This window comes from Conger conger, chromosome 15 (assembly GCF_963514075.1).
Source record: "Conger conger chromosome 15, fConCon1.1, whole genome shotgun sequence".
Taxonomy (NCBI): Eukaryota; Metazoa; Chordata; class Actinopteri; order Anguilliformes; family Congridae; genus Conger; species Conger conger.
The window spans coordinates 25,347,291-25,367,299 of NC_083774.1; the positions used below are offsets into that span (position 1 = coordinate 25,347,291).

General features: G+C 42.8%; 1 protein-coding gene across 2 annotated transcripts in view; it reads right to left on the bottom strand.

The window, feature by feature from the left end:
• LOC133111878 (calcium and integrin-binding family member 2-like) overlaps positions 1-20,009 on the bottom strand; it is a 38,405-nt gene that overhangs the window by 9,057 nt on the left and 9,339 nt on the right. For both annotated transcript variants that reach the window (XM_061222512.1, XM_061222511.1), the window contains exon 3: positions 3,403-3,514. In XM_061222512.1, coding sequence (XP_061078496.1) covers positions 3,403-3,471 — 69 coding nt within the window. In that variant the 5' untranslated portion in view covers positions 3,472-3,514. The remainder of the gene's footprint in view (positions 1-3,402; positions 3,515-20,009) is intronic.

Below are 20,009 nucleotides of genomic sequence, written 5' to 3' on the forward strand. Positions count from 1 at the left end.
CTAAATCCAATGTTTTAAAGAGCTTTCAATTGCCTGGCAAGTCATAAATGTATCCATACTGCACAGGCTACAGAGTACACTAAGTGTGCTGTCAGTCTGTTACACAGTGACATGCCCATACCATGAATCATCAGCTCTCCAGGACTGGCAGATTCATAATAAGAACAAGACTGATATATATAAAATACTTCCTTACATGCCACTTACAAGCAATATGAAATGCTTCTGTGAGAAAATGATGCCTGAATATTTGGTGGTTTGCCATTGGTCTTGTGGGAACCATCGGCTTCACGTTTGATGACTAAAAACGAACAGGAAGTGTTTGTCTGAGTCAGCTAGCTTCGTGAGAGGCTCATACCTCTCTACTAAAAGTCTGCTGAAAGCAGTGAAGTTCAGAGCAATAAACCAGCCCGCTTCTCAGGACGTAACATAAAATAGCATGGGATTTTCTAACCAACAGTGAATCAAGCCAACCATTTAGACTTTTACTTACAGGGAAGTAACTAAATAGAAAGAGTTATGTGTAAAATACATCACACTTCTGCAAACCTCCTTCTGAGAAGCTGTCCAATGTCTAAGCTGTTCCCAGTCAAGAATATCTTCAGATCTTTCAAGATTTTCCAAGATTACAAAATGCTCAGTGAATCACTTTCAAATGTTTGTCTACTCAAGAACCTGAAACCTAGTTTTGATCCACTGTGCATTTCAGGGATAACTAGATGGCGACCAGTGGATAATCTTTAACTGAATATCCCTGGATGCCTTAATTTGTTCTCAGATGTAATTGTGATACGATCACACCTCAGTTCCCTCACCAGGAAAACACCATTTTCATCACCTGTAAGGTGGGAGTGGTTGGGGCGGTTCTTTATTACACAATCCCACAGTCATTCATGCCATCTGATGCTGCACAGGAGCATAAAACTAGTTTATGGATCCAACTTCTGAATGAATCCTATGTTGTTTAAGAGGTGGGTGGACACGCCACACACCTTCGATAAATCTAAAAGCAATACGCCTACCTCACGATCGCGTTTGGAAGTGCCAGATTCAATCAAGCCATTCCATAGTACTTTCCATAGTACTTACGCCAGTGTATCTTGGAACTGAAAGGGTTAACCTTGGACCGCTTTGATGAAGATTTGGTTGTAAAACAGCAACTGTGCACTGAGAGAGCAACCCAGGATAATAGCACCTTGGAAAGGGAATAGGTGACTTAGTGAATTAACGATTCAATTATTGGTAGCGTGGTCGTCTTTATCGGAAGCTGCAGAATGGAGGGATATCGCATGAGTGGTCTGCATCTTGTGTCTGGTATTCTGCCAGTTAAATCCCTCCAGTCTAAGAAGCTGCAGGAAGTCTCCGCTCACACCATTATCTGCTGCACGTGTTGAATATGCATCATTTTGAACATGACACATTTCTTCCAATTTTAAAGCAAGATTACTTTTTCCATTTACATTTTTAAGGTTAAAGAAGCCCTGTGCAAAAGTTTGGGAACTCTATCAATTAGTACGCTGGAACTCGGGAAACTATAACAACTTGTAAACACTTCCTGTAGCCAGCTAAGAGCTTTTTTTTTCTTACTGGAAGACCACCTCTAGCACAGAAATATTTTTCGGCCTCCTTGCATGTTTGGCATGTTTCAGATCTCTCCCCAGACTTTCAATAATGTTCAAATCTGGGGACAGTGGTGGCCATTCCAAAACCTTCATTCGTCTTTCCTGGAGGTACTTCATGGTTGATTTAAGGTATGCTTTGGATCATTGTCTTGCTGGAATACCCAACCTCCCTTCAACTTCAATATCTGGACTGACCTTGGAATATTAGCCTTGAGAATTTCCTGATATTTCCACACAATATTTCCTGTGCCACCAGCTGCCACACAACCCCAAAGCATAATGGATCCATAATGGATCTTTTCTACAGCCTTTTTTCTCCAAACCAAATTACAAATCACATTGTTCCAAAAGGCTTCAGGCTTCTCAATCTTTTCTTTTGCTTACTTCAGATGCTTAATTTTGTTTTATAATTTATAAACAGTAACAAATGACAATAAAAATATAACAATATTGCTTTAAAATGTACAGAAAGTTCTCATGTTTAACTCTGTACTATTTAGAGTTCAGATTTACATTTGATCACATACAGACATTGAAACCAGGGGTGCCCAAATTTTGCACCCCACTGCAAATACAGTTTCAATGTGCTTTAATGCTTTGCAAGGCTGCAGTCCACTGTTTCCTTGCATGGGTGTAATTGGCCCATCGATCAGAGGATCCTATCCGGTATTGATGATGCGGAGTGCTGTGGAACATACCGGCAAGGCCATCCATCAGGGCTGCGCTTTGAAAGGAGGCTATCGCAGATGATCTCTGCAGGAGACGTCTAGGCCTTCTAAAGAAGCCTGCAGGCTTCTGTTCAGGCTTTTAATGAAGCATTAGCTTGACACCTGCACAGCTTTGCACCAGTTTAACCTGCAATACAGTCATTAAGCACTATCTATCCATCTACACATCTATCCATCCATGTATCTATCTATCTATCTAGCTGTCAATCAAACAATAGAGCCCTGCTACATGTGTGACAGAGTGAGGCTGAACAATCCCAGGCCTGGGTGATTCAGCAGGAGGCGTGGCTCTGCCCACTGGCAGAGTGACAGGGCTGCTAATGAACAGAAAGCCACATGAATTCTCACCACTGCCAATGTGTGCCCCATGCCAAAAGAGTATCCACCCTCCCCCACCCCTTCCACAAATCTCCAGCCCTCTCACAATTACTGGCTACTCTCAGATCCTGCAAGTCTGCACTCTGGCACAGCTCAGAGGTTCTCATGCCAACTGCAGGCAGTGCACTATTCTATTCTGCTACAGTGCACTGTACATGTCTTCTGAGCCAATCAATATGTATGGCAGAGATACTCACATCTGGCCCTTAAATCCAAAGCTGGTCTTGGTTTTCTTTCCTCCCAGGTAAATAACTGAACAATTAGTGCTACTGATTGAACAGACTGTCTTCACAGCCAACTCTGAGCTCAAGGGAGGGTGGAGAACCAACAGTTCTCACCCCTTGAGGATCCTGATTTGAGGAACATGTCTGAACTGTTGTACCGCCACATGTATTCCTCCACAATATTCCTGTGCAGTATAATGTTCAGTCTTAAATGAACTCCTACAGAGTACAGATGGTCCCAATTCGCCTCATGTGTATGAATTTACACTGGACATTTTACTGTGCGCCTCGGCATAACAAGCTCTTCCTTGCTAATGGTTAAAACTAAAACCATTAGCATATTAAGTAAAGCTGTCCAGGAACCAACAAATAGATATCAGTTTGCAGCCTCCCCCATGATACAGAAGGGTAGCAGGAGTCAGGAGAAAGAATATAACCCATCTGCATTACCTTCAGTTCCGGCATGTTGACTATGAGCGCTGAGGGCAGTTTGACGTCAGGGTCGTTGGTATAGTCCATTGGTACTAAATGTGGAGCCAGTTCATGGTATCTTCCATGTAACCTATAGCACAGAGACAAGCATTGCTGCATTAGAAGATGACTGCAATAGGCTACAGTACAGAGCAATCTGTAATATTTATTACTGCAATACGGTAATAAATCTTTAATAATAACCTGTAAATGGTTATTAAGGGACAGCTTTATTCTGTTGCGATCCTATTTGCACAGATGAGGCTGGCAATGAGACATCTGGATTTCCAGTAAAGGTGAGGGAACCTGGTTTTTGGCCCCCACCTAAAATGTGCCATCTGACTCAGACCCCCACTAGTAGTGACTGCTACGAACACCAAACAGGAAGTCACGATCCCCAAACCAACCAACATTACGCGAGGCGTGGAACTTTCCGGACAGATGGGGGGCAGTGACAGCGGGGTGCTGATTCATGACAGCCATGAACAGCAAGGTTTTGTTGGGAACATTTTGGCCTGTTAAATAAAATGTGTGTGAGTCCTAAAACGGTGAGGCCACAGATAGTAGCCTCCTCTCCCTCCTAAAAAACGCACCTCCCCTCAGTAACTCACCTCCTGGAATATGTGCATTTGGATAACTTGCCCTTGAGTAGCTGGCTCCCAATTTACAGTGATACTCCAATGTTGAAGTGTTGGTGGGACTCATTTAAGCTCATTTAAGCATGCATTGTACAAATTACCTGTATCTGTGGTAGACAACTATGGAATATTATCTTGTGCTCTCAAATAGGAAAAACAATGCAAATTAAGTTGAAATGTCAAAGGCAACGCATTGGTGTTGATGTCAGAGAAACTGTATTGAAAAAAGCATTAATCACAACTATATGTGGAAAAGACATAGAGGCATTTAAAGGGACAGCAGTGATTGGCTGATGAGTTTCCAGTATCATCAGTGAATAACAGCAATAACAATGAATAGTAAATGAAAAGGTTTGTGGAAAAAAAACACTGATTATAATTACTATAGGCTGTAGGTGCTGTAAAGAGAATGAAAGAGAATATAACAAGAATAAGCTATCCCTCCTCCCCCCACACACACACATACACACCATGTGTCACAATTCAAGGGCTTAAATCAGCCGTTTTACTGTTGCTCTGTGTCTTTATTCCTTCCCTTCCCTTCCCTTCCCTTCCGCCTGATCTATACAGTATAAGTGATGTGTGCAGGCCTGCGTTAAGGCAATTGGCCGTGTCCACTCTTAGGATTCAATATAGTGTGGACACTAAACCCATTTGCGTGCAGTAAACAGGAGCCCGACATATAAAATTGTGTTAGCGGTGTTAACATTCACAGACAGCTGCAGTTACAGTCTCTGACTACGACATTAAGGGATATCAGGGCGTGTGTGCAGGCTGTAAACACACCTACATCCATCACCTGTGCCAAGGCCAATGGGGTCAAATCCATTCCACTCTCCAGTGACACGATGGCTGCGTCTGAAATAGCATACTATCTTACTATTTAGGATGCCAAAATAGTATTAGTATATCCAAAACCATAGCTGTATAAAATACCCAGATGCCACATGTCAGTGAAATATCATAATGTGTGATCACTGGACACTATGCTGGCACAGTGTCTCACAGTGCATTGTGGATATTTTTGCATTTGAAATCTTTTTTTCTGTTTGCTTCCACAAAGTCACATCAACTATCTGCAGTCAACGAGCACTATGCTCAAAGTATGTCCAAAAACCCATCTTACTTTTTACTTGCGTACTAAAGTGGCCATACGTACTCTAAATGATTGTATAGATACGTAGTGTGTATTGTGCCATTTTGGATCCAACCTATAAAATGGAGATACCTATTAATTCAATCTAATATGCAGTTATTAGTCAGAAAAAGGAATCTGTCATTGTCGAAACACCAACGCCCCCGCCCAGACACATATCTAAGATAACTTTCATAAGCATAAGCAGAGCTTTGCGTCAGGCTTTGCCACTCCTATGTATTGGAAAGAAATTAAAATAACAATTGATTTTGTCATGAACTGTGTTGCTGCATGGCATTAACCACCTCTCAAATAGTCATGTACAACACAATGTAATTTGCCATATAATGGTATTTAAACAATGCCTCTGGCAGAACACAGAGGTCTGGACTCCAAGGTTGGCGTGATGGACAACCTCTCCAGCAATCAGCCTCAGGCAGGGTCCGGCACAAATTGACAAGGCGAGGTAATCATAGGCTCCCAGTGATTGGTGAAAGCCCCTTTGCCGGTCTTGCATATTGGCGCCACGATATGTGCTTGGGCAGCATTAGACAAGGCCTTGGAATGCTTTATGTCGGTCGTAAAAGCGGCAGACTCCATTAGTTTCCCTGGTTACTGTTTATTTTGTCGTATGCGTACTAGCAGCAGCGTTGTTAAGGCCTGACACGCTGAATTCATCCAGCAGGGCCCCGGACCAGACAGCTGGATCTTTATGACATAACAGGTGACGGGGAGGAAGAACATTTTCCATAGAAACCGCTCACAGCATTATGACCACTCAATCTCTCCGAGTGGCCATAACGTCAAACCCGTACGCCAGCGCACCTCATCCTAGCATACACATTCTGCTCGCCAGCGCAACCATTTTTTTCTAGAATCTTCTGAATATGTTTTTCATGTGACACAATATTAGATTTAAATCTACATTATCTGCCGCACCATGCATTGCAATAAATTGCGTGACATTTTCTTGTGAAAGCTGCAAAAATTTTAAACCTAAAACCGTTGATTTCATTGGCAGGATGATAATAATAATAATAATCATCATCATCATCATCATCATCCAGCTGGTCCAGAAACCAAAGTTGCACACAGCCTCTTCCCCCAAATAGACAGTGAAGAGAAGTTGTACCCAGTTCAGTCCTGCTCAGCCCGGTGTAAAACACAGGTCTGCAGCAGAGCGCTTAGCCAGCCCTATAATGCCCATTTGTGGTGCTGCTGGTCTGTGACCCTGCTCTGGAGATGGACACGTTTCTCATAAAGTATAATAAAAAGCTCTCACACACACACAATGGCTTAGAGGAGCAGCTTAGTGATGAGGAATCAGCTGAGGCTTTAGTGGCCATTAGAACCGAATATCTCATTAACTTCGCTTAAATTCCGCTTTGCCATGAACCCTGACAGTATCTCTTTGCCAAGTCAGTCGGTGACACCAGGCCTGGCTGCTCTCCACTCTGTATTCACCAGCATAATCTTGCTCGGCTTTCATACTTTCAGAGCTCAGCTACCTGTCTGTTTACTACTTCTTGGCTGCTTTGCGGTTACCACACATATAAATCATGAGCTGTCACTACAAGCTGTTATTGTTTTGATTATTATTATTGCGCCCATTTTGACTCTGCCATAGGTTAACCACAGCGGCTGCACCAATATTGCCTACCATCTGTCAGAGATGAATACAGAAGAATACATTATATTAGCAATATTGTACATTAATAATGAATGGATTAACAATAGAAGGCGAATTACATATGATACATATAAAATGGCAACCATAACAGCTATAAGTGGTAAATCAGAGTACTGTAATCACAACGTTTTAATGACCTTACACAAAGGGTTTTAAAAGCTCAAGGCTGTTGGTGCAGCAGCCCCCTGTCCTCCCCGTGAGTATCGGTGTGTAGATTGGACATGCCTGACCCCAGACAGTGTCTGGCCAGCTGGCACTGCACAGGCCTCTCCTCAGACTCATGCCCGCGATCGATACAGGAGTGCAGCCTTAAGCACGACCGGCACAGTATGTTCAACATCTTGTAATGGGACCTGCAAATGAATGATGTGTGCACTCATTATTTTTACACCCATTCCCTGTACTGTATATAATTAATGTTCACTTTCCACTAATAGTAACATAATATTTTCCTGTGAAGTCAACATTTCATATATAACGGGATTCAGAGCGGTCCCAAAGTCGCACCATGTGACCTTTTGGGTCACAGGCAGTGGGATGGAGAGAAGGAGGAAGTAAAAATGATAATTTATTGAAGTAACAGTCTGTGTTGGCTGGGTTAGCCAAGGTGAACATCATTTCTGCCAATAACCCCAATCAGCAATTGCCTCCTGGCCCAATTAATAAATGCCCTTGAAACATGAAATAAAACAGTCACACTCAATTTGATATTTTGGAGACTGAAAGCCCGTTTTGTGTCCTTTTTTAATTCATTAATTCATCATTCATATCAATTTTAAAATCCTTAGATGCACAATGTGAAATCTATGACGCACTGCCAATTTCTGTCTTTGCACACCTTTGCCAAACTTATGCTTCTTTACCTGTATTTATTATTCAAAAATGTGTTTCTGAGTTCTGTGCTCTTTTCTGTGTGTGGAGAGGTGGGTGTGGTACAGAGCCAGTGGGGTTGGATCATGTTTCAGCTGAGAGTTTGGTAGTCAGCTAGCTGCTGCCATGGCGGTGGTACATCAAAGGGAAACCACAGGGTTCAAAAACCAGATTAAACCTGTGAGAATTGAGAGTAAACCTCGTTGTCGAAAAGAGATATACCAAAAAAAATGGTAAAACAGATTTGTAAATATAAAAACCAAGGTGGGTGGGTGGGGTTTGAAGAGACTTCTTTGATTGTAAACGCAGGACAACTGCAAGGCTAAAACATCCTGAATAGTATGCCTTTAAACCCTTTTCTATCCAAGATAGATAGATAGCAAGATTTTTCTTGCCTCCAAATTTTGGAACACAGAATTGTGCTTTTAAGCCCATATGTTATAATTGCTGTCATCTTAGGAGAGCACTGGCTGTTCAGTGCACTGCAGAGAAAGAGGAAATGGTCGCTGGCAGCACAGGGAGGAGGATCTTCAGACCGAGGGTTCATCACTGCACTCAAATCCAGTATATTAGCAGAATGAACTGTCCTGCCACCCTGAAAACCTCTCAGCCTTTTCCTTTATGTGTTCTAAGTCTCTGTCGTCTCTTAATGGTATATCTATAATACAAATTTGAACCATTTCCAATTACGTTGAGCAGTACTGTAACCTAGTTGCAGAAGACTAAAACTGATGGGTAATGAACTGAATTAAGCACACAAAGAGCTAAATTATTTAATATTTGCATTTGACCCTAATAAAGCAGGTACCTGAAATTATACAAGTGAATGATATTTTGTGTGCTGTGTTTTGCACACCCGTAAAAAGCCATAAGTGCAGGAAATATAGATTTTACTGTGGTTATTGGTCACTGCTTGTATGACACTTCGATCAGAGACGTGTCCTTTGACTCCCCCTCAAATGAAGGGCATTTGAAAAAGTCTCTGGGGAAAATGCCAGATCATCAGAAACCACTGCAGAAAGGACATTTTCAAAACAAGTTTCGGGGAGAAAGTCTCGAAAATTTGAGTTGGAGTCAGACATTCACTCTCGGTTTGAATAATATACTTGAATGTCATGAATATCAGCATTTCCATTAATAGCAATTTTGTTTTTAACTTTAATTAATATTATTGATGTGGTAAATGAGTCAAAGGCCAGACTGGAATTATGGTATGAAATAAAGTAGCGTGATGACTACCCACACACACACATACACATAGTCCATTTCACTCTGATAAGAGCTTTTTATCATAACACCAAAAAAGTTTAGTGACTCAGCCTTGATCATAAAGGGACTCTGTGGAGTATAGGCGATGGCAGTGGAATTTAAACAAACCGCACACAGTATCATTCTTTCCTTGTTGAGAGAGAGACTGGAGGCAGAGCATGACTTTGGTGATTGGTTTTGTTTTCGTTTGAGTGCCAGTTGGCATGCTTTTCTCAGAAACGTAAAACTAGTCTTTACATTGGCATTCTCAACAATGCGGGGGAATTGAGGCTGTAATCTCGAGTTTACGGCCATTTTCTTTGTTCGGTGTGATACAAAGGAAGTGGAGGAAAAAGGTTACAGAGGGTGAGGCAGGCAAGATGACGGTATGGTAATTTCCTTCAGTTTTACCCTGAGCCCGTATTGACCGTGTAACGCTGGTTGCAGAAAATGGGCTAATTGAAAATACCCCTCAGAAGAATATAAGCACCTATTCAATCATTATGAAATCCAGTCCTTATTGGTAGGAGGCAGAGCAGAGGTGGGTCAGGTGCTACTAAACCAAATGATTTGATAAAAAAAAAATCCCCTCCGTATAGAACCAGCTGTATCCTGGCTAGTGTCGTCCTTTCGAGTTTCATAAGCCTGTTTACAGCCCGTATGGGATTGTGTCACAGGAAGTGTGCGTCACGCGGCCCGTGGGGGCGTCACCTCTCCAGATTCATCACACCGAGCCGGCCCCCCTCGCCCCCGGCAGAGTCGCAAAACAGCAAGGAGCAGATTGAAGATTTACATCGCAAACCTGGCTGAGAGACAAGGGACTTGGACGGTGCTGGCTGAATGATTTTACATATTTCAAGGAGGAGAAAATGTAGCTAAGAAATCTGTAAGCCTCAGTTCATCCTCCCATCAACCTAAACTGAACAGGCACCGTCCAGGAGATGCTTTGGTGGGTCATTGTTACGCCACCTTGTGGTAAAATGGCGGTACTGCTGTTCAGTTGTGGGGAGCTTCTCAATCAAAACAAAGCCTGCGAGCTGTGTTCAGCAAGGTCAGGCCTTATACAGCATACACGGTCAGCACACAAATAACAGTCAGGAGTAAACACTGCGAAAGCTATCCTCTATTTCGACAACTGACACGATGAAACAAATTCATTATTAGTGACATGTTTCTGTTTTCAGATTCACTTCGAAAAGGCCAGTTCTGGCAGTGAATAGCGAGGTGCATATATCTGTATCGCTCTCTCCACAGCGAATGAAGTACAAGATCGGCCAGTAGCACTGGGCAGAACATTAGCACTGATTTATATTAAAGTCTATATAAACAGTCAGGCCATGGGGGTTGTCGGATGATATACCGTGGTCCGGAATCAAATACTGGCCATTCTAGCATCTACTCTGACCTGGAGCCCTGGAGGACACAATTAGTTGTAGCTGTAGTGTGACCAGGTGTGCCCTGCTAGAGCAACATCTCTGGTGGACCGCCACGCTCATCTGGCAGCTTAATACTGAAGATATTTCATTTCCTTCCACATAAACAATCTCACAGCTTCTTTGTCAGGGAAGCTCATGTCCAAGATTTCACATTGTTAAGTGAATGGGTTTATGGTTCTAGGTGAAAGCTCATGCATGAAAGATGAATTAATGCAATTTTTCATGCGTCTGCTTAAACCTGATAGGCTGAGCCAGGAACAAACTATTTAAGACAGCATGTCATGTGAATTTTGAAAGTATCAGAAGAGTGTGGAGTATGGAACACAACCATCTTTTGTGATTTCTAAATAGACCGCGGGCCATTGGTGACCTCAAGTGACATGGCTAAAGAAAACGCTCAATCGCTGAGCCTTCAAATCATATTTACCAAGCCCACTATTATTAAAAAAACGTTTGAGGCAAATTAACTGTGCAAATCAACAGCTTTCTTGAAACAATGAAAACAGTAGTGGCTGTCCATATGGAGGGTTAGGGACTGTACTAATACAGACTGATGTACTACGTATATCTCTGCCTGGACCTCTGCGGAAAGGGATCAGCCCAAATAATGAATTAAATTAAGCTGCTAACGGTCGTCAAAGGTCTGTAGTCACTCCAGCCCAGGGTATTCCCCGTTCCCAAGAAGAGATTTAATTACGACCTGTTTTTTTCTTCTTCTGGAAGATTCTTCCCTGTGATTCAGTGAGAGGGAGGTACTGCATGGGTCAGCAGATCCAAGCCCAGGGCTGGCCTGGTTTATTAGCCTAATTAGGTCATTTGATTGCAACCCAATCCTCCCATGTTCTCTCCCTTATCTAGTTTTAATTTTTTAAAGTAGTCACTCGATCCCCAAATAACTGCGATTAATGGTCTATTCTGAAACCGAAGACCGAAACGTCAAGCGCATTAGAAAGGGAAGCAAGCAATTTGTTTTATTTATGCATCTCCGGTACGTGAGCATTTGCGATGGATCACGGCCAGGCAAAGAAACACACCACAGTCCCTTGACTGATGTCACCTCTGGCCGCCGGCACAACCAATCACCGAATACGTGACACCAAACACCTCATGTTAACTCAGACGGTAAGTTGCCGTGCTTGTCAGGAATTGATGCTTGTGGAAACGGTTGCCGTCATTTGCAAGCAACTGGCAGTTACCAGGGGAAAGTGACAGTAACTGGATATTTTGGGAGATGCGTCTGGCTGGGAAAGTGAGCCTTCACAGGGCTTCAGACGAAGCTGCAGTCAGGTCAAATCTCAATGAATAAAGAATCATGTAAAGAGTCTTTTAAGGATCGTTCAATGTGTCCTTAAACAGAATATCAATGGAATAAGTCAGAGACATCTCTTTCTCTCTTTCTCTCTCTCTCTCTCTCTCTCTCTCTCTCTCTCTCTCTCTCTCACACACACACACAAAGTTTCATCATGAAAATTTTCGACAAAGGAAGGATGAAATACCTCCTTTAATAAGTTAAAAACACAGATAAGGAGACCAGAAAAATGTAGGCTGATGGAGGTATTAGGCATTTAAAGAAAATTACAGTTTAGCAGAGCTTTCTAGAGAGATGGTAGTAAATTTATCAGGCGAACACACAGACAAGTCCTCTGTAAAGCACAAAAGCCAGTAAATCATTGTGTCCGGACGTTCCCTTGCCAGACATTTCAACTGCTGCTGTAATCCATCTTGGTGGTTGAGCTGTCCAACCTCTGTGTATTAATATGATCGATAGAGAAACCTCCAGGAAGAAAGAGGGCAGAGTTATATGATTTTGGTAGCCCTTCATGGCAAAAATCCCATGTTCAATAGTTAAGTCGCAGCCAACCTGACAGATTTATGTGAACGCTATGATGCTTTGACTAATTTTTCAGCGGTTGGCTCAGAGTGGACAGGAGAAAGTGAAATGGGCGGTTGATGTTTAAGGAAACAAAACAAGGTTTGATGTGCAGATACTACAGTTGCAGGTCATTGTTGCCAAACGAACATTAAAGCCACCGATCTTCATCACTACCACAAAATTCATTGTGTGGAGACCCAAGATTAAGCTGGGGGCAGGGAGAGACTGCACCGCTCCATGGATCTGCTCTGCCGGCAACTCAACCTCATTACTGGAGGACGATGACCTGGAGGATTTTGGCAGGACATTGTGATATGACTGAATCCATTAGCCGAGTCAGAGGGAAGGAGCCATGTACTAACATTTCCCAGCTGTGTTTATCCTGCGTGAGGAGAGCGAGGCCGTGAACATGGGGGCAACGGGGTGCTGAGAACTTCCTGAAGCAAAGAATGCTGGGAAAGATGATGACCAGAGTTTGTGTTCATATTATAAAATCATAAAATTCAAGAATTTGAACGTTTAAAAGCATCGCATATATGCATTGATGGTGTCGCAATGAGCTGGGATCAGCTACAGTTTAAAAAATGTCTTTACCAATCTGTAAAGAGCTCTTTACGGTTTACTGGTATAATGTGGGCCCCATTCTGTACCGCAACCCAAAAATATGAGTGAATCGATAGCTCTGACTGAGGCTATTTGTACTCGCAGAGCAGATAAGGGAAGAGGGAGTGGAGGCTCTAGCAGTCGATAACTGGAATGTAACGCAGAGCAGCAGTGATCGGTGGTCAGCTTGAAAAACACTCCATCTCGCCCAGTGCCAGCACTCTCCACAGATTGCTAGCAAATTTTAAATATTACTCTATCTTTTACAGGGCGTACATTTGAATGAGCATTGCGCAAATGCGGGCTATTACTAGGTCACAAGGGTTTCAAGACTGGTGGCAGCACACTTATTTGAAAAATGGCGGGGGAGTTTTTTATTTGGGATTTGGGGGGGGGGGGGGGGGGGTTGTCCTCAACAAACATTCCTAAGTTATATTCTGTTTAGTGTTTTTATGGGATTTTTTTCTCCACCATGTGGATGTGTCACCTTTTTACGGTGTGTTGTATACAATGTAATGTAAACATCACGAAAGATGGAGAGGGTAAGTACGATAAATTGCACAGTGCAGGAAAGTAAGGAATCAGTCTCACTTTTTTGCCAGATCTCCAGACTGGGTAAATCCTACTTCCAATTACAGCTGGCATCAGCTGCAGTAAATAGCTGTATCACTGGAGGAATACATTTTATGTGCAAGCAGACTGCAAGTGCACAGTCAACCAAAGGAGTCGCTCATGTGCACTCAGTGAGTTCTTTATTAGATATGGCTTTTTTTTTTTTTTACTTAAAGTCTTCTGCTGCTGTAGCCTACCCACTTAGAAGTTTGACACATTGTGTGTTCAGAGATGATCTTCTGTAGACCATGGTTGTAATGTGTGGTTATTTACATTACTGTCACCTTCTTGTCAGCTTCGACCAGTCTGGCACTTCTCCTCTGACCTCTCTCATTAAGAATGCATTTCTGGCCGCAGAACTGCTGCTCACTGGATGTTTTTTGGGTTTTGCACCTTCTCTGAAAACTCTATATACTGTTGTGCGTGAAAATCCCAGGAGATCAGCAGTTTCTGAGATACTCAATCCACCCTGTCTGGCACCAACAATCATTCCACGGTCAAAGTCACTTTGATCACATTTCTTCCCCATTCTGACATTTGGTCTGCTTTTATGCATTTAGTTGCTACCACATGATTGACTGATGAAATATTTGCATTAACGAGCCGTTATACAGGTGTACCTAATAAAGTAATCACTGAGTATATTGATATATTGAGGTCATCCAGCCAACCAAAATCCTTCTTCCCTGCATGGTCTCTGCAAAAGCCACTTATGAGCCATCCAGGTTGGTAGTCAGTTGCAACTGGCACAGTCACTGACAGCCTTAAATGTTTACGTACACTTGTACATTTTGCTGAATACTCAATTAATCCAAAGCACCAGCACTGACCAAGTTATAATATAAGTATGTATGTATGTATGTAAATCAATTAATAAAATTCAGTAATATGTTTAATTAATGTGCTGTACGTTCAAATGGCTTAAACATTTATTCTGGCTGCTTGAATGATGTGCCAAATTGTGTTTGAAACTAATAGTTAAACGCATGCCTATTTTCATAACCCATAGTTACCCTCCCTCTTCATTTTCCTAAATATACGTGGCTTATGTGTGAAGAGCCGGTGGTCCACAATTCTAGTGTGTCAAGGAAAATACGATGATATTTATGGCGATCACTGCACATGGAAATAACTCACACTGTAACCACTGCAGGGCACTACACAACCCAACACAGACGGCTTCTGTTCTTCAGAATGCAAAATAACCTTTTTCCACTGACCTCATACATCATATGCTGATGAAGCAAACCTAGCCACATTTTATGACAAATAATTCCATTTGAGAAAACTGTGCATGAACAGATTAGATAAAGCAAACTCTTGATTGTGCGCCAATATTTCAAACTGTACTTATCGGGGAGCAGGTATCTCTCCTCAGCCTACAGTAAATATGCCACCTTACACCCCGTGGTTTTTGTTGATCTCCGTGGTTCATTTGTAATGAGTTTCCTCCTTTGCAGCTTAACAGCTTGTTATCACTTTTTATCTGTTCCCTGGTTCAGGATTCATCACAGCACCGTGTGCATTACATTAGCCTGCAGCAGAAACCCACATGAAAATGCCACCCTGAGATTGTTAAATATACAGCGCCCTCTGGAATAGTCCACAGACTTGTTAAAAATGAGTGAGCAAATGCCACAGTCAATGACAAAAATTGTTCAAAGTAAAATTGTTTTATATATTTCTTTTTTGAAAAACACGTGTTACAATTATTGGCACACCAGGAAATTGTAATAGAAGTATATTGCTATTTATGTCTTACCTTTATTTAACTTTAAATCCACAGTTCATTTCAGTTTTTTTCTTTAGGAACTCAGTGGTCATACATGACTTCCTATTTCAATGGGGTATAAATATGAGGTGACACACAAGCCAAACTCCTTTAGTCATCCATCAACATGGAGAAGGTCAGAGAACACACAAGTGAAATGAGACTAAAGTTTATTGGCCTTCATAAATCAGGTAATGACTATAAAAAATGCCTGAAAATCTCCACTATTGTGGCAATAATTAAGAAGTTTAAAACAACAGGAACTGTGATGAACTTGCCTGAAATAGATCATTTTGCCTCCACTCACTGTGGAGGAAGGTTTAACAGCTACAAAATTCTCCACAGATTACTAGTTTCATCCTTGGGTCACCTAGTCTCCAAAAGTGCAATCAGACGCCACTGTCATGCCAACAATAAATTTTGGTTCATGTTCGTTTCGATTGTTGGAAACCCTCCACGGTCATCAAACCACAAATGTAAGAACATACAAGAATATGGAGTTTGTTAAATGTCATTAGAACTTTGATTGGAACTGGTCAGAGGAGAAAGGTTAAATTGACACGGAACTCAGCTTCTTCAATGGCCATCCCAGTCCCTCTCCTAAATCCCATGTGGGGTGTGGGGTGAGCTGAAGCAGAGAACTGACAAGTGAAATCCAAGGACTCTGGAGAAATTCTGCTTGGAGGAATGGTCTCAATACAGGGTTGCTAATAATCGTGACATACATCTTTTCCAGAAAAATCTATTTAGCTTTTATCTCTATTTTATCCAGCATTTGTTGTTCAGGGTGACAATATTTCTGGAGGGCACTGTATCTTGTCTGGCTTGACGCTGTGCATGTGGTTCTTTAAAATTGCAACAGTTGAACAGTATACTCAATAGATTCAAGAGCCTTCTTCACAGAGACAGCAAAACAACATTAAAGGATAGGCCTACATCCTCTTAACAAGCCCAGTATAAATGTACAGTGGTGTTTTAACCACTGGCAACACTGTAATAATGAAATGCATTCTAAAAGCAATTATGATTGGCAAACTCATACAGTATATGAATTAAATCTATGTGAGCATATGTAATCATACAAAGCAATAGAGCTATGTATTACACCTGCACATACAGAAATGCAGAACCAATACAGATAATATCCCTGGTGTTATTGTGGAGGGCTGCATAAGAAGCGGACTATTGTCAATAAAATTTCTCATGTTGAATTTTTTTGTCCCTTCTCTGTGCTATGCATTCCCATATACGGCTTGTATTTCCATGGCTCGGTGATGACTAAATAAGGATTAAAAATTAACAAATAATTCGAAATAATACTGATTCATATGGTCAGTGAAATTGACCTATTAGTATTAAGGGGGACCTTCTATCAGCAGCCGGATTAACAGGGGTCGGATATTTAAGCAATTCCACCCACCCTTGTACTTGAGCTCTGAAAGGGGGTTAGCTGACAGCTTTAGGGGCCAGGATTTGTGACCAGAATGTGCTGCATTGCCATTGTTCCCGAAATAAAGAGAGTGAACCTGAACTGCTGTGAGCCGGCTTAGGTGGGCGCTCCACGAAACGAGAGCTCGTGTAAACAACGGGATAAAGGTGCATGCTGGGAAATGTAACAGGGCAGCCCTGGATTCAGACGCCGCGCCTCTCATTCACACAGAGGGATGTGGGCGGTTTAAGGCGCAGCAGTGGGCTCTTAAACATTTTCCCCGGGAATTGTTACAGGTCCGTAACAGAAGCCGTGTCGTACCCCGGGGTGTTCAGCCAATTATACGCTTTACTGCGCGCTATCGGCCGGATTCAGTGGCAGGGGAGATTTTGATGGAGCCACTGGAATGAAAAAAAAGGAATCACATTCCCACAGAGGGAAGAGTGCCATAAATTGTGTCAACCTGGGATCTAATCTCTCTGTCCCCCCACTCCTCTCACACACACACACACACACACACACACAGACGCACACACACACACGCACACACACACACGCACACACACACACACACACACGCACACACACACATGCAGACACACACACGCACACACTCACACACTTGCACGTGCACGCACACACGCACACGCACACGCACACGCACACGCACACACACACACTCACACTCACACTCACACTCACACTCACACTCACACACACACACACACTCACACTCACACACTCACACACTCACACACACACAGACACACACACTCGCATGTGCACGCACGCACACACACACTCCACACTCCACACACACACACAAATACACAGACACTCACACACAGACACACACTCACACACACTCACACAGACACACACTCACACACTCACACACACAGACACACACTCACACACTCACACACAGACACACAGACACACATACACACACACACACGCACGCACACACACGCAGGGGTCCACTTCCCCTCCTCTAGATGCACATCTTCCGGCTTTGGATCCACAGCATATTCCCTGTGCAAAGCATGAACCACGACCAATAGATCTGCAGTGTGATGGATGGGGGGGGATCAATTCAATAAATCACCAAAGCAATGGGAAATGTACTGCGATGATTAGCAAGATTCTAACGATCATGAGGAAGGGGGCGGGTTCAGGGGCTGGAGGTTGCATTCTCAGTGTACTTTACACTGTATTTTCCTTGTGGATCATGGAGAGGACATTAGAGATCGATACTCATTAAAAGCAACGGGTGACCGAGGAGCATGATGCAACTGAGAGAGGGCAGCAGCTTCCAAACTGCCAGTGTGCAAAAAGGTACCATTTTCCTTTTTCTACACTTTTCTTTTTCTCCCCAGTTGAACACAAGAAGCACTGTAGCTTATTCTAAGTTTTCCGCACTATTCCAACAAACTTACCAACACACTCATCTACAAACGAGTGACTTTCCTATGTCCTCCAGGCCACACAGTACTACAGGAGAGGGAAACAACTGATCACAAGTTCTCTCCCTTTGGACAGCTGGTAACCTACGGGTGCCGGACACAGAGAGAAATAATATTCTGGTATGGTGTTCAAATTAAACTCATCCTACAACCGGTGGGACTAGGGTGACAAGATGCAAACAGTCCAAATGTGAGACAACCAGTAACATTGTGTCATTTTTGTGTGTTTTTATTTTCCTTCAAAAGGCAGGACATCGTCTCAGCATATGGGACAGGGGACAAAGGGGTGAAAATGCTGGACAGTCCAACATACTGTAAAGCGGGACACCTGGTCGCCCTACACGATGGAGTAAGGCAAATAATGCCCTGTCTCTGCGGACTATCCGATAGCTATTAGCGTAGCTAAAGCATGAACTTGTAACAATAGCATCAAATTATATACCACAACACACAACCACCCAGTTGCTGGCTACAGCATTTGCTGTGTTATAAGAATGCAGAATGCGCTCCCTACAGGGAAACAAAATAAAGAGAGAGCGCTCACACAGCCATCATGTAGAGGAAGCCAGGACTCTCCAATGCTGGCCTTTTATATAGCCCAGTGGTTAGGCAATGGGCAGCAGCTGTGTTGATTGCAATGAGTACCTGCCACCCTGCTTGTGAGTGCCAAGTGTTCTTCGCAATAACAGTCGTGCAAGAAAACAAAAAGGGATAAACACTGTCGTATGCATTTGAGATTCAAAGCGCGCTTCTGGTGTTCGCATGTGCTACCACTACAAAGCAGGCAGTAGCAGCCTTTCCTGGCAGTCTCTACTCTCCACCTTGTGTATCAAATGTATTTGGTAAGCTGCTTTACTATGGCTTTGGGTATAATTCCAATTGTAGACAAACTGTAGCCAACTTAAAAAAATTAAAGTGAACAAACATCCCTTTCACCCACTTTTCTTTAGCTAGCTAATGCATTTACTTTGCTTCATTCACATTAACTGCAAATCTAACTTGCACTTACAAGTCAGCAGACTTGGCTCAGTTAATGTTAACTCTATGAGATAGCTGAGTTTATGAATGTTTTTAGCTATAGGCTACATTTTAGCAGCATTTATTGCAGAATTGGTGAGACTAAAAACTTTGTTTCTAAAAAGAGCATGGCTCACCTCATCTGCTAATTCATTGAATAGTGGGGTATTAGGTCCGTTCCTATTGGGCAAGAATGCATCCTCGATAAAAGGAGATGGCTCATGACCACATTCTGTCATTTTATCTTGCCCTGCCCTGCCCTGACCATGTTGGCCTCATATATAGCTCAGTGATAAGGCAATGGGCAGCAGCTGTGATGATGGTATTGAGTAACAGCAGTAACCCTGCTTGTGAGTGGAAAGTAGTGACGACATTCCCCTCAAACAACAGCCATAAAATATCCACCCACCCCGGTCTACAACAACAGCCACTCACAAAATTATCTGCTAATAAGAAAGGTCTCATTTGTAAGTAAGTGCAGGGTTGATCTGGCCAAGACCTATATATCCAAGAAAGCAAATGTAAATGGGACAACAGGAGCGCGAAGGTTGTTAATTGCATTGTGTACAACTGCTTCCTATAAGTCTGTCCGAGAGAGAGAGAACCAGCGTAGGGAATTGGAAAGCTGGGAAAGTAAAAGAAGAGCAGGGGGAGGGAGAGGTGGGAGATATACTGCCTGTAGAGACGTTATTAGTGCAAAGAGCAGCAGGGTGGGAGCAGAGCGTGGCGGCGGTGTATCCCAGCATGACTAGAGCGTTCCTGGGGGAACGCATGCCCCCACCAGTCCTGGGTCAAATA